Source organism: Carlito syrichta, unplaced genomic scaffold (genome assembly GCF_000164805.1).
Source record: "Carlito syrichta isolate Samal-C Ts95f unplaced genomic scaffold, Tarsius_syrichta-2.0.1 Scaffold307134, whole genome shotgun sequence".
NCBI classification, from domain to species: Eukaryota; Metazoa; Chordata; class Mammalia; order Primates; family Tarsiidae; genus Carlito; species Carlito syrichta.
This window is the reverse complement of record NW_007251230.1, coordinates 66,538-81,254: the sequence shown is the minus strand read 5'-3', so window position 1 is coordinate 81,254 and position 14,717 is coordinate 66,538. Positions and strand designations below refer to the sequence as shown.

Genomic DNA, 14,717 nt, shown 5'->3' with positions numbered 1-14,717 from the left:
ATTGTCTGGTGCATTTTGGTTTTGACACAATAAATATAGTGAGTAAGCCTGGCTGGCCATTCTGTCACTTTGGTTAACAATGTTATTTCAAACACTTGACATCCTGTCTTGCATTGCTCATCTGGCCTATACCCTGATCAGCACAGTTTATGGTGAGCCTTTGCTTATTGAAATCACGATGGCAATAATGAAGCCTGCTGTTATAAATTAGAGCACATATCCACACCCAACTTTTTTTTTTTACTTATCAATATTTTTTATTTTGATATTGTGGCGTACAGTTAAGGGTTAGGTAAACAAATATGCTTCGTTCAGGCACCCTTGTTGATAAGGGGTGTCTCCCCATCCCCAGACAGATATTGACTACTGTTAATCCCACCTCCCTTCCCCTCCCCCCCATAGTTTCCCACCACTGTCAGTCCTTTTCTTACAGTATTATGATGGATGTTCAAGGACCGCTATATGAGTGAGAACATGTGACCGGTCTTTGTTTCTGTGAGAGGTCACTCATTATTATTGACTCTAGTTCCATCCAGGTTGCTGCGAAATTCATGATTTTGTTCTTTTTTATGGCTGCATACTGTTCCATCATGTATACGTACCACATTTAAAAATCCAGTCCTCTTTTGATGGACAGCATGGTTGGTTCCAGGTTCTTGCTATGGTGAACAATACTGCAATAAACATTTGTGTGCAGGTATCTTTTTGATAGAATGATATGAGTTCTTCAGGGTATATTCCCAGGAGGGGGATTGTAGGGTCATATGGGAGGTTGATATTTAGAGCTTTTAGGAATCGCCACACTGCTTTCCACAGAGGTTGCACTAGTTTACACTCCCACCAACAGTGTAGAAGTGTTCCCTTTTCACCACACCCTCCCCAGCAACTGTTATTTTTTGGTTACTGATAATTGCCATTCTGACTGGAGTTAGGTGGTATCTCAGTGTGTTTTGATTTGCATCTCCTTGATGATTAGTGAGGTTGCACATTTCTTCATGTGTCTGTTGGCTGCTCAGATGTCTTCCTTTGAGAAGTGTCTGTTCATATCTTTTCCCACTTTATAATGGGGTTGTTTTTTTCTTTTCAGCACGTTTGAGTTCCTTGTAGATCCAAGATGTTAAACCTTTGTTGGATCTGGAGTTGGCAAATACTTTTTCCCAGTCTGTGGGCTGTCTCCCTGCTCTCTTGATGGTTTCTTTGGCTTTGCAGAAGCTTGTCAGTTTAATGAGGTCCCACTTGTCTATCTTATCTCTTATGGCCTGTGGGTTTCAGGTTTTGTTCAGGAATTGGATGCCAGCTCCAATTTCCATAAGGATATATCCTGCATTTTCTGAGGTTCTTATGAGGTTTTACATTTAGGTCTCTGATCCATTTAGAGTTAATTTTTGTGTATGGGGACAGATAGGAGTCTTGTTTGAGTCTTCTGCATGTGGTCAGCCAGTTTTCCCATACTGAATAGTTTACCGAATAGGTTCTCCTTTCCCCAGTGGTAGTGGTGGAGGCTTTGTCGAAGATGAGTTGATTGAGAAATTGAGGTTTAGCTTCTGGAATCTCAATTCTATTCCATTGGTCTGTATGCCTGTTTTTGTACCAATACCAAGCTGTTTTGATTATTGTAGCTTTATAGGCAAGTTTGAAGTCTGGTAATGTGATACCGCCTGCTTTGTTTTTTGTTTTTGTTTTTTTTGGCTGAGGATTGTTCTGGCTATTCTTGGTCGTTTGTGTTTCCATATGAATTCCTGTATTGTTTTTTCTAGGTCTGAGAAGAATGTTGCTGGTAATTTGATGGGTATTGCATTAAATCTGTAGATTGCCTTAGGTAGGATGGACATCTTCACAATGTTGATTCTTCCAATCCATGAGCATGGGATATTTGTCCACTTGTTTGTGTCATCTTTGATTTCTTTGAGCAGTGTTTTGTAGTTTTCATTGTAAAGATCTTTCACGTCTCTGGTTAGGAAGATGCCAAGGTATTTCATTTTTTGTGTGGCTATTGTGAATGGAATTGTGCTTTTTATTTGGGTTTCTGTTTGTTTATTATTGGTATAAAGAAATGCGATTGTCTTCTGTACATTTATTTTATATCCTGAGACTTTGCCCAAGTCCTTTATCAGTGTAAGGAGGTTTTTGACAGATTCTCTTGGGTTTTCAAGGTACACGATCATGTCATCTGCAAAGAGAGAGAACTTGACTTCCTCTTTTCCTATTTGGTTACCACTGATTGCCTTCTCTTCTCTGATTGCTCTAGCCAGGACCTCCAAAACAGTATTGAACAGGAGGGGTGAGAGTGGGCATCCTTGTCTTGTTCCAATTTTCACGAGAAATGGTTCCAATTTTTGTCCGTTTAGGAGTATGCTGGCTGTGGGTTTCTCATAGATGGCTTTTACTACACCCAACATTTTTAAACGAAAGTTATATTTATGGGGTAATATCACTGGAATGTTTATATTTCCATTTGCCATTGATATATTACTATACCCTAAGAAATGTCATTTTTCTTTGTAAAATCACCATGTTCAGAATGGTTGTCACAGGCCTTATTTACTTTTTGAATCACTAACAGGGCACAGCTTAGATCCCACTCTGATATCAAGGCATAACAAGACTCTCACCCTCCTTTAGAGGGAGATCAGTTAATTCCTTTTAAGAAAAATATGAGCCGGGCTCGGTGGCTCAGCCTGTAATCCCACGCCTTTGGGAGGCTGAGGTGAGTGGATTGCCTGAGCCCGCGGGTTCGAGACCCGCCTGGGCAACTTGGTGAGACCTCATCTCTACAATAAATCAAAAAATCAGCCGGGCGTGGTAGCGCATACCTGTAATTCCGGCTACTCGGAAGGCTGAGGCGGAAGGATCGCCAGAGCCCAGCGGGTTGAGTCTGCGGTGACTGGGAGCGGCCACTGCACTCCAGTCTGGGCGACAGAGTGAGACTCCAACTCAAAAAAAAGAAAAAGAAAAAGATGTATAATTTGATGCATTTGTTCAGATGACCTAGATGGTAAGAGTCAACATCTGATTGCTATGAGCTAGGCACTCTTCTAAACATTTTTAATATTTTAAAAAACAGTTTTATTAAGTCATACTTTATAGAGTAACATTCACCCCTTATAAATTACAGTTCCATGGGCTCTAGTACATTTTTAGAGTTGTGCAACCATCACCTATTCCATTTTTAGAGTATCTCCATCCCCCAAAATCTCCCTTCTGCCTATTTGCAGCCACTCCCTGCCTCCCCTGCCAGCCACTGGCAAGCACTGTCAACACTTTGTATGTGTTAGCTAAGGTACTCACTCCTCAAGACAGTTCTGTGAGGCAAGGTACTATCATTGTCTCAGTTTTACAAGATGAAGAAAGTGAGCCACTTAGAGGCATTTAGAAGAGTTTCAACTGACAAAGCCCAGGAGGCACTCAGCGTCCAGAGCCCCCTTTGAAATTGCGTGTGTAGAAGAGTGTTAGACCACAGGTGGCCGCTCCACCCTATAGAACTCCTGACTCCGTAGATCTGGGATGGGGCCTGATATTTGCATTTCTGACAAGTACCCAGATGCTGCTGGTCAGGGGACCCTGCTTTGAAAACCACTGCTCCATACAATTTCAAGCATTGTGAGAAATAGTCACTCTTGTGATTGATTTCTTTGTGTGGCTGGTGCAGATCGTACAAGTATTTTGGAAAAGCAAGTGTTGCTAATCTAAGGGAAGGAATTGTTTGCTATGAGACTAAATGGCAAACATAACTACTAACTCCTCTCTGAGTGGTGATGTTGTCAATAGAAGGAAGGAGCATTGCTGCTTATTTTGTGTGTGTGTGCCTCATCTCTGCATCATTGTGGAGAGTTCATTTGAAAGAATACCACGTGACTCTGCTATTTTCATTTCTGCCATTTAAAAAGCAGACAGCTATTCAGAACAGCAAGAACCAGATCCAAACTTTGTCCTTATGCCCCTAGTCACAGGCAAAAATGTAAAGGGTAATTTACCAAAAAAGAAGAAAATGGAAAAAAGGGAAAAGAATGAAAAGAAAGTAGTGACTCACTGCAAACAGCTGCAAAATGTTGCCCTTGGGATAGAGGTTAACTCAATTGTGAAATAATGGCCAAAGCTCACACTCTTAATAACTTTTTTGAGCCCTGGAGAAAGCTCCCCTATTTAATGTGAGATGCTTGCCAGAAGGTGCTGCAATTTCTCGGCGGGAGGCCCGGGGATGAAAGCTCTTGTCTGTACAAGCTCATTTGCATGTGTAACGCTTTTATTTTAAGTCTCCTCTAAGTGTAAATATTTTGGTCTTTTTTTTCTCTATTTTTAAAAAATATTTTTGTGAATATGAGTCTAAATAAAGGAGAATTAAGTGGCTTCTGAGGAAGGATCAGATGGAAACATTAGATGATCCCAAATAATGCTGCTGAATTGTAACCCATAAAGGACCTGGGCAGAGGTCACTGGGAGGTCCCATTTCAGAAGTTTTTTGGAATGTAGGGAAAGAATAACTTAGAAGAGGTTCATTTACTTGGGGAGGAGGATGTTGGATATGTCTGTTACAGAAAGCTAGCAATTTCCTTCTGCTCCGTAGCTGCTTAAGCGGACAGATAGTGGAGCGAGCAGAAGGACACCTGCAGTTGAGTGTGTGGACGAATCGGCCTGGTGTTGACCCCCTTCACCTTCTGACCACAGGTGGGCACTGATTTGGCATTTTTGGACCCTCAGACGCCTATGTTGGGAAGGCATAGGGGTGAGAGCTGCCCACCAGCTAATGCCTGACCTGGGCAGGGTCACTAGAAGGTACCTTTTACAGCCTCCACGATTCCAACACGCTCTCTTATGGTGAACCTCTTCTGGGGCTTTCTGAATACATCTGAACCCCACACCAAGAAGGGCGCAGACTCACCTGGAGGCAGCTCGGTTCTTAGGGCTCACCTGAACCTTGGCCAAACCCAGCCTGGTACTGACGCCCCAACCCCAGTTCTTGCAATCCCCCGTGGAGACTTGAGAATTCATTCTTGTGGTCCAAATTGGAATTATAAAGACTCACACAAAACAAAGACTGAAGCATGGGTCATCCGCACACTTGCAAATCCCAGCCTTCTTGACCTGTGAGTGTTGCTTGAATACAGCAGAATGTTAACGTCCCACGTCTTTCACAAAACATGATGTGTTTCAGGACTCTTCTCTCCCTCTCCTCCTTCCTCCCCCAACTTGCTTTCTTTCAGCTTCTCTGTAAGCATGCTTTAAAATTAGAGTCAGCTGGGCGCGGTGGCTCATGCCTATAGTCCCAGCACTTTGGGAGGTTGAGGTGAGAGGATTGCCTGAACCCATGGGTTTGAGACCAGCCTGGGCAACTTGGCAAGACCTCGCCTCTACAATAAATCAAAAAATTAACTGGGCATGGTGATGCATGCCTGTGGTCCCCGCTACTTGGAAGGCTGAGGTGAGAGGATCGCCTGGGCCCAGCAGGTTGAGGCTGCAGTGGCCGTGAGCATGCCACTGCACTCCAGCCTAGGCAAGAGTGAGACTCCAACTAAATAACATAAAATAAAATAAAATAAAATAAAATTAGAGTCAGATCCATGTCATTCAGATATGGAGAGCAGTGACATCTCAGAAGCAAACACTTAAAATACTCTCTTTTTTGTTGTTGTTTTGGAGTTGTAGTCTCTGTTGCCCAGGCTGGAGTGAGTGGCACACTCACGGCCATCCCAGTGTTGACCTGCTGGGCTCCAGCGATCCTTCCGCCTCAGCCTTCCAAGTAGCTGGAGCTACAGGCATGTACTACCACACCTGGCTAATTTTTTTTTTTTTTTTGAGTTGGAGTCTCACTCTGTTCCCCAGACTGGAGTGCAGTGGCTGCTCCTGGCCACCGCAGCCTCGACTTGCTGGGCTCCAGTGATCCTTCCGCCTCAGTCTTCCAAGTAGCCGGAACTACAGGCACGCGCTACCACGCCCGGCTAATTTTTGATTTATTGTAGAGATGAGGTCTCGCCAAGTTGCCCAGGAGGGTCTCGAACCCACAGGCTCAGACAATCCACTCACTTCAGTCTCCCAAAGGCACAGGATTACAGGCTGAGCCACCGAGCCCAGCCCTAAAAAGCTCTCTTAAGCCAGTGTTTGTTTTTTTTGATGGACCAGTATTAATACAGGCAGAGTGTTGTCTAACATGCCAGCACCCCATCATCTTTACAGGACACTGTCTTTTCCGGGACTGCACTTAACATTGACTTTCCAATGACATGAATCGGTTAAAATGCCAATCTTGACTTTAGATTTGAAATTGCCTTAACACATTGCAAAATTATGACTACTTCTATCTAGTCTTATCTACTATTAAAGTAAGCCTCCCTGCTTGGCCAGTCAACTTCCTAATGATCCTGTTACAGTCTGTTCTTTCCTATGTCCACTTCTAGAATGCTTACTGTTTGCTCTACCCTTATTCAGATTGATTTTACCCCAAGACTTATCTCAAATCCTACCTCCTCCATAAATCCTCTTCAGTCTGTCTTAGGCTCTCCCTCTGAAATTTTATCTTAGTTCATTTTCTCAACACATAGACTCAGAGGAATTTGCTGTTAGGAGGGATCTTCGAACTACTAATCACAACTGGAGGCAATTTTGCCCCCAGGGGATATTTGGCAGTGTCTAGAGACATGTTTGATTGTCACAAGTGTGTGTATGTGTCTGTGTGTGGGGGGTGCTATCCATTTACTAGCAGCCTAGGATACTAACCATCCCACCAGGCACAGGACAGCCCCAACACAAAGATTTATCCTGTCTTTGGGCTACTAAGGAACCTACTCATGGCAATGCCATTGAGAAACCTGGCCTTAGAGGTTTCTAGATCAAATTGTGCATAATACTTGAATAGTATTTCTTGGATGCACTTGAATATATCCAGTGATGAGAGTCTTGCTGCTTCACAAGGCTACCTATTCTATTATTGGAGAGCTTTATTAGAAGTTGTCTCCCTAGCTAGAATTAAAATCTGCATCCCCATAAGTGGCTTCTATGGCAGGGCAGAAGTAGTCAATCTATTTTCTCACGTGGGGTCCCTTCAAGTGTCTTTAGAAAGTAGCTCCCAGTTACTCCTTGGAATTCTCACAAATAGACTCCATACACCTGGTTCCACAATTTATCTCTACGTATGCATGTTCCCAAATAATTGTACACTTCCTGATGGCAGAGATGAAATCTCACTCTTTTTGTCTCATGTCTCCTATAGCTAGCATGGTTAATTTATCCTTGTTATAGAAAATGCCGGTTCTCTAGTCCGGGTGCGGAGTCTCAAGCCTGTAATGCCAGCTCTTTGGGAGGCTGAGGCAAGAGGATTGTCTGAGTTCAGGGCTCAAGACCAGCCTGGCAACTTGATGAGACCTTGTCTTTACGATAAATCAAAAAATTAGCTGGGTGTGGTGGCAAGCACCTGTAGTCCCAGCTACTCAGGAGGCTGAGGCAAGAGGATCTTCTGAGCCCAGCAGGTCGATGCTGGGGTGGCTGTGAGTGTGCCACTGCCCTCCAGCCTGGGTGAAGGAGTGAGACTCCAACTCAAAAAAAAAAAAGAAAGAAAAGAAAATGCCGGCTCTTTGCAATGGCCAATTCTGTAGAGATGATACCTCCGCTGGCACTGGCAGTGAACTTCAAGAGACCACAAATTCTAGTACTAGTGCTACAGTGTCCCTTACATTTTTGTTAACTTGTAGGTGTTTGAAGGATGATTTCCTTAATGTAGAGATGGGTTTGTGTATGTGTGTATGTTGGTTGTTTTTGTTTTAGTTTGTAAAGCCTGGGGAAAGTATTTCTTTGTAAAGCAGGCAGATTCCTCAGTGTTATTTGCAGTGTTCCTGCTTCTCATTTATAAATACTCAAGAAAGAAAATACCTTTTCCTGCTCTGCTGTCCAGTTTGTTGGGTTAATTTGGAAGATAGTGTCAGTGCCCTGGAATTGTGCCAGCTTCCAATTAGCACTCTGTGTAACCACTGATTTCACTTAAAAGTAATTACTGCAGATTTTCTCAGCTACCCTGAGCACAGTAAACATGCTTTTAATTTCACACTTATTTTTTTCTTATCTAAATGGAAAACTTTTTTTAGGTTTTCATGCTTAATTTTTTTTAACTTATTCTGAAATAACTTCAGACTTGTGAAAAAGTTGCAAAACAATAATACAAGGAGTGTCTATACATTTCACCAAGATTCCCCAAATATTAACATTTTATCAAAGCTGATTTATTGTGTTCTCTCTGTCTCTCTCCCCTACCCCTCTGCCCCCTCCCTCTCTCCCTCTTCCCTTCTCCCCCTACCCCATCTATATACATATAATTGTTTCTTTTGAACCATTTCAGCAAATTGCTAACACTGTTTAAGTATGTATTTCTTCAACACAAGATGACATTCACTTATATAACCACAGGGCAGTTAGTTATCAAAATTAGGGAATTGACAGTGATACAGTAGTATTGTCTAATCTACAACTCTTTCACAGTTTGCCAGTTTTCCCACTATAAAAATACTGGCTTTTGGTCAGGCATGGTGGCTCATGCCCGTAATCCCAGCCCTTTGGGAGGCTGGGGAGGGAGGATCTCTTGAGCTCAGGAGTTAAAGGCCAGCCTGGACAACATAGCAAGACTCTATCTCTAAAAAAAATTGTTTTTTGTTTTTGGTTTTGCTTTTTTAAGTTAGCCAGCCATGGAGGTATGTGCCTGTAGTCCCAGCTACTGAGGAGGCTGAGATGGGAAGACTGCTTGAGCCTAGGAGTTCAAGGCTGCAGTGAACTGATATTATGCCACTGTATGTCACCCTGGGCAACAGAGCAAGACCCTGTCTCTACGAAAAAATAAAAAAATAACAAGAAAAAAGAAAAAAATATACTGGCTTTTATAACTAAAGAAAATATGTTATTTTCTGGTCCAGGATCTAGTCAGAATCACACATTGCATTTACTTTTCAAGTCCCTTTAGTCTCTGTCATCTAGAATAGCCCCTCATTCTCTCTTTGTCTTTCACGACCTTGACATTTTTGAAGATAGTTTATTTTGTCAAATGGGCCTCAGTTTGCATTCGCTTGGTGTTTCCTCACACTCAGATTGTCATACATTTGGCAGGAATAGGCAGCAGTGATATTGTGACCTCATTGCTTCATATCAGGAGGCACATGTTTCTGTTGTCATTGCTGGTGATATTTCTTTGGTTACTTGGCTAGGGTAGTGTTTGTCAGGTTTCCCTGCTGCAAATTACTACTTTCCTTTTTCCATTTGTCTGGTAAAGGAAATAGATACTTAAGCTGATAATTCCAACAAAATATGGTGAGGGTTAAATATTGAGTGTCTTCTGTGTACCAGACATCATGATTCTACCCTCAATGGAAGTTAGTACTGTCTATTGAAGAAGACACACCAAGGAAGGAAGAGAGGGGAAGGGAGGAGAGAGGAGTAAAGCCGCAATCAATTGGAAATGTCCATGTTAGTGACTAAGGAACCTTCAGTGAAAGCTTTACAACATTCAGAACAGCCAAATGTATTTTTTCTTGTTTTGAGTTGGAGTCTCACTCTGTCGCCCAGACTGGAGTGCAATGGCATGCTCCCGTCCACCACAGCCTTGACCTGCTGGATTCTGGCAATCCTTCCGTCTCAGGCTTCCAAGTAGCTGGAACTACAGGCGTGTGCTACCATGCCTGGCTAATTTTTTGATTTATTGTAGAGATGAGGTCTCACCAAGTTGCCCGAGTGGGTCACAAGCCAGCTGGCTCAGGCGATCCACTCACCTTGGTCTCCCAAATTGCTGGGATTATAAGCGGAGCCACCAAGCCCGACCTGTACTTTTAAGTTAAAATCTACATAACATACAATTGACCATTAACTTTATTTATTTACTTATTTATTTATTTTTGGAGTCAGAGTCTCACTCTGTCGCCCAGGCTGCGGTGCAGTGGCACGCTCACGGCACCCCCAGTGTCGACCCGCTGGGCTCTAGCCATCCTTCTACCTCAGCCTTCCAAGTAGCTGGAACTAATGGCATGTGCTACCATGCCAGGCTAATTTTTTATTTTATTTTTGTAGAGACAGGGTTTCACCAAGTTGCCCAGGCAGTTCTCGAACCCGTGGGCTCAGGCAGTCCACTTGCCTCAGCCTCCCAAAGTGCTGCGATTACAGGCTAAGCCACTGAGCCCCCATTAACTATTTTAAGATATACAATTCAATGGCATCTAGTACAATCACAGTGTTTTGCAACCATCGTCTTTATCCAGTTCCAAGAAATTTTTATCATCCCTAAAGAAACCACATACCCGTTAAGTAGTCACTGTCTGTCCCCCCACCCCTTAGCCTAGCTCCCAGCATCTGGCAACCACGAATCTGCTTTCTGTCTCTGGATTTCCTGTTCTAGATGTTTTGTATGTATACAATCATATGTAATTTCTATGTCCAGTTTCTTTCACTTAGCGTGATACTTTTGAGGCTCATTCACGTAGTAGTATCAGCACTTCATTCTTTTTCTTAAGAATAAGCTGGGCTTTGTGGCTCAGCCTGTAATCCCACGCCTTTGGGAGGCTGAGGTGAGTGGATTGCCTGAGCCCGCGGGTTCGAGACCCGCCTGGGCAGCGAGACCTCATCTCAACAATAAATTAAAAAATCAGCTGGGCATGGTAGCGCATGCCTGTAATTCCGGCTTCTCGGAAGGCTGAGGCGGAAGGATCGCTGGAGCCCAGCAGGTCGAGGCTGCGGTGGCCGGGAGCGGCCACTGCACTCCAGTCTGGACGACAGAGTGAGACTCCAACTAAAAAAAAAAAAAAAAGAATAAATAGTATTCCAGGCCGGGCTTGATGGCTCAGTCTGTAATCCCAGCACTTTGGGAGACTGAGGCAAGTGAATTGCCTGAGCCCGTGGGTTCGAGACCCGCCCGGGCAACTTGGCAAGACTTCGTCTCTACAATAAATCAAAAATTAGCCGGACAGGATAGCGCACACCTGTAGTTCCAGCTACTTGGAGGGCTGAGGAGGAAGGATCACCAGAGCCCCGCAGGTCGAGGCTGCAGTGGCCTGGAGTATGCCACTGCACTCCAGTGTGGGTGACAGTGAGACTCCAACTCAAAAAAAAAAAGTATTCCATTACCAACCATGTTCTTCAAGTATACTTAAAAATTTACTCCTCCCTATTGAACTGGGTTTGGAGTGATATTTCCTGGGGTGGGGTAGTTTCATAATTCATCTCTGTTATCATACAAACTTATACTAGAGAAAAATTTTGTATTCTACCTTGGACCTTGCCAAACCTTTAACAAGGTATTGACTTGATTTTCTGGCCTGAGAAGTTGGCAGTGACTCGGACAAGACCTCTATCAGCATTGTGAGCAAAATCATTGGTGTTGTCAATTCATGTCATTGTAGAAAATCATGAGTTTTTGGCCAGGTGTAGTGGCTCACGCCTGTAATCTCAGCACTTTAGGAGGTGGAGGTGAGAGGATTACCTGAGTTCAGGGGTTGAAGACCAGCCTGAACATGGTAAGAGCTCGTCTCTAGAATAAAATTTTAAAAATCAGCTGGGCATGGTGGTGCATGCCTGTGGTTCCAGCTACTTGGAAGACTGAGACAAAAGGATCACCTGAATCCAGCAGGTTGAGGCTGCGGTGGCTGTGAGCATGCCACTGCACTCAAGCCAGGGCGACAGTGAGACTGACTCAAAAAAAAAAAGGAGAAAAAGAAAACCATGAGTTTTGGTGACACCAGAAGGCTTTCACCAAGCCACAAAATTTTAGGTATGTAGTCAATGTAAGAACACTATGAATTTGTTTTCACTGCACAGTATAGGACTCTTTCTCCTGTTCTACAATATTAACAGTCTTTTATGTTCTCAAAAGAGGCTCTGAATATAGAGTTCTCCTTTATCAGCATCTGTGCTCACATAACTGATGAAACTAGGAGATCCTGTTGTCTCCTGGGAGATGGTCACCTTCCACTCAGGTGTTTGGCAGAGAGAAATGGCTTATCTGTCCATTCCCAGGCTAAGAGATTAGTGCGAAACATTTGTGACTTTGATGTTGATGACTTTTCAGATTTGACAGAGATACTCTCCCAATTACTTCTTCTCCCAACTTCACTCTTTCTAAACCGCCTGGCTCTAGTCAACCTCCTTTATTCAAGCCTGTAGGCTGCCTCAAGACAGACTTTTATATTGGAACATGTAATATCTTTGTAACATCACTTCCAGCCTTTTGTATCATGCCTTCTCAGGATGAAAAGCATGTTTCCAGTGTTTCCAAGATAGACTGACACATATATAGCACCCACACTTCCACCACTGCAAAGCTGCCATAAGGAAGCACATTTGGGCTGGCTCAGTGGCTCAGCCTGTTATCCCAGCACTTTGGGAGGCTGAGGTGAGTGAATGGCCAGAGCCCGCGGGTTCGAGACCCACCTGGGCAACTTGATGAGACCTCATCTCCACAATAAATCCAAAAAAAAAAAAAAAATTAGTCAGGTGTGGTATTGCATGCCTGTAGTTCCGGCTACTTGAAAGACTGAGGCAGAAGGATTGCTGGAGTCCAGCCAGTCAAGGCTGCGGTGGCCAGGAGCATGCCACTGCACTCCAGTCTGGGCGACGGAGTGAGACTCCAATTCAAAAAGAAGCACATTTGTCCCGTTATGTCAGGTGACAAACATAAAACCAGTGCCTATGTGAACTTTTTTATATGACTTAATGTAAACAAATCTTAAGGATATTTCACATTTTAAAAGCTTTTTTTTTCCACACACAACAATTTTCAAAAAAACATAGAAGAAGCAAAAGGAAAAATATTTTGTATGTTTCTGACTCATAGGTTGCTTGAGACTTTTCCTGAAGGTGCTAGGATTTTATTGTTTCCTGGTTGAGTCTTTAATGAGTTTTGAAGGAAAATTTGGTTAAACCATGCTTCTAACATTTGGGGAGAAGGAATAACAGATTTTATTTTTTAAGACACAAGAGGCAATAGTTTGAATCTGTCTTTAAATCACTTTACCTCTGAACTTAACTAAAGTAAGTAATTGGGCAGGAATGGAATCCCACCAACCAGGAGAAGAACTAAACAATTCTGGATCAATCCATTTTTCTCCTGAGACCTTCTTAAGGTTGAGGTGATTTGCTTTAAAATAGCTGGCGCTACCAGACTCTCTGTATTCTAATAAGATTATAATAAGGTTGAAGTTCAAGTTTTTCAGTATATAACTTCCTCTTGCAAACACCAGACCAAGGGCAATAGTGATGTGGCACTTACATTTTCTTATTTGTTGAGACCAGAACTCTCCTCTAGGATATATTTATAATTTTTTCAATATTAAGGTTTCTTTTCAAGGGATTTATGCTTAATAAGTTTGTGTAATACCATGTGTACTCCATTTAAAGTTACCTTGCCAAATTTTCTAGGACTTTTTAGCTTCCCCATAGTTTTTAATAAGCCAAGAGATCAAAGGAACAGTTGCCCAAATATTGGGCAGTTATGACTAGGTTTCAGCCTATCTACAGTCTGTAAACATTTAAAGAGAACTTTCTCTCCTGGACGACACTTTGAGCCCAGTGGCGTTCTCCAGCCTCAGAAAGTTACTGATAAACTAGAGGGGCCTTCAGTGTATATTAATGGATTCCCTTCCTTAATCTCAGACTTCTAGTAATGTATGTGATCTAACTTAGGGACAGCAACATTGAAATCAAAGACATATTAATGGGAAGTAAGTACAGACACCAAAACACTCCCAAAACTTTGAAACAGCAAATAATCTAGACTGAATCTATGCAAAAGATATTGAAGATGTTCCTTCTGTGAGTAAGGCAAGGTGTCTTAGTCAGTAATCAGCTCAGCCAGCTGTTCCAAAATACCACAAACTAGGTGGCTGAAACCAGAGAAATTTATTTTCTTACAATTCTGGAGGCTGGAAGTCCACTGGGTAGGATCCCCATATGACCTCAGTAAGCCTAATTAACTTCTTATAGGCCCTTTGTCCAAATATATTCACACGGGGGCTTGGGCTCCAACGTGTGAATTTACAGGGGCACACACTTCAGTTCATAACAAGGATTAATAGTATCTACTGTTTACTGGGCATGTGTGTGCTGGCCATTGTGCCAGTTTACATGTATTATCTCATTCAAATCTTAAAGTAGTTCTACAAATTTTTTACCACAATTTAAAAACATTTTTTTTTTTTTTGAGTTGGAGTCTCACCCTGTCGCCCAGACTGGAGTGCAGTGGCCGCTCCCGGCCACCGCAGCCTCGACCTGCTGGGCTCCGGCGATCCTTCTGCCCCAGCCTTCCAAGTAGCCGGAATTACAGGCATGCGCTACCACACCCTGCTGATTTTTTTATTGATTGTAGAGATGAGGTCTCACTAAGTTGCCCAGGTGGGTCTCGAACCCATGGGCTCAGGCAGTCCATGAACCCCAGTTTTATAGAGAACCAGACCTATACTCATAACTTCTTAGGTTTATCAGTGATTATCATATATTAAGAAAAAAATTGGGGAAGGGGGCGTAACAACACAAAGGGTACTTGGTCCTAAACCAGGTGAAATAAGGATCAGCTGGAGGCTCAAATTTCACCTGCACATAGACTGCTTAAGTACCTAATCCTGACTTGTACCCCATAACTCTATAATAAAAGTTACTTAAAAAAGAAAAAAGAAAGCTGGGCTCGGTGGCTCAGCCTGTAATCTCGCGCCTTTGGGAGACTGAGGTGAGTGGATTGCCTGAGCCCGCAGGTTCGAGATCCACCT

The 14,717-nt window shown here is 43.0% G+C and overlaps 1 protein-coding gene across 8 annotated transcripts in view; it reads left to right on the top strand.

The window, feature by feature from the left end:
* PCCA (propionyl-CoA carboxylase alpha subunit) overlaps window positions 1–14,717 on the top strand; it is a 419,699-nt gene that overhangs the window by 372,254 nt on the left and 32,728 nt on the right. Inside the window, exon 21 of one of the 8 annotated variants that reach the window (XM_021715459.1) lies at window positions 4,123–4,280. The exons of the other annotated variants lie outside the window; for them this stretch is intronic. Coding sequence (XP_021571134.1) covers window positions 4,123–4,152 — 30 coding nt within the window. The 3' untranslated portion in view covers window positions 4,153–4,280. Of the gene's footprint in view, window positions 1–4,122; window positions 4,281–14,717 lie in introns of those variants that run through there. 8 annotated transcript variants of the gene reach the window in all.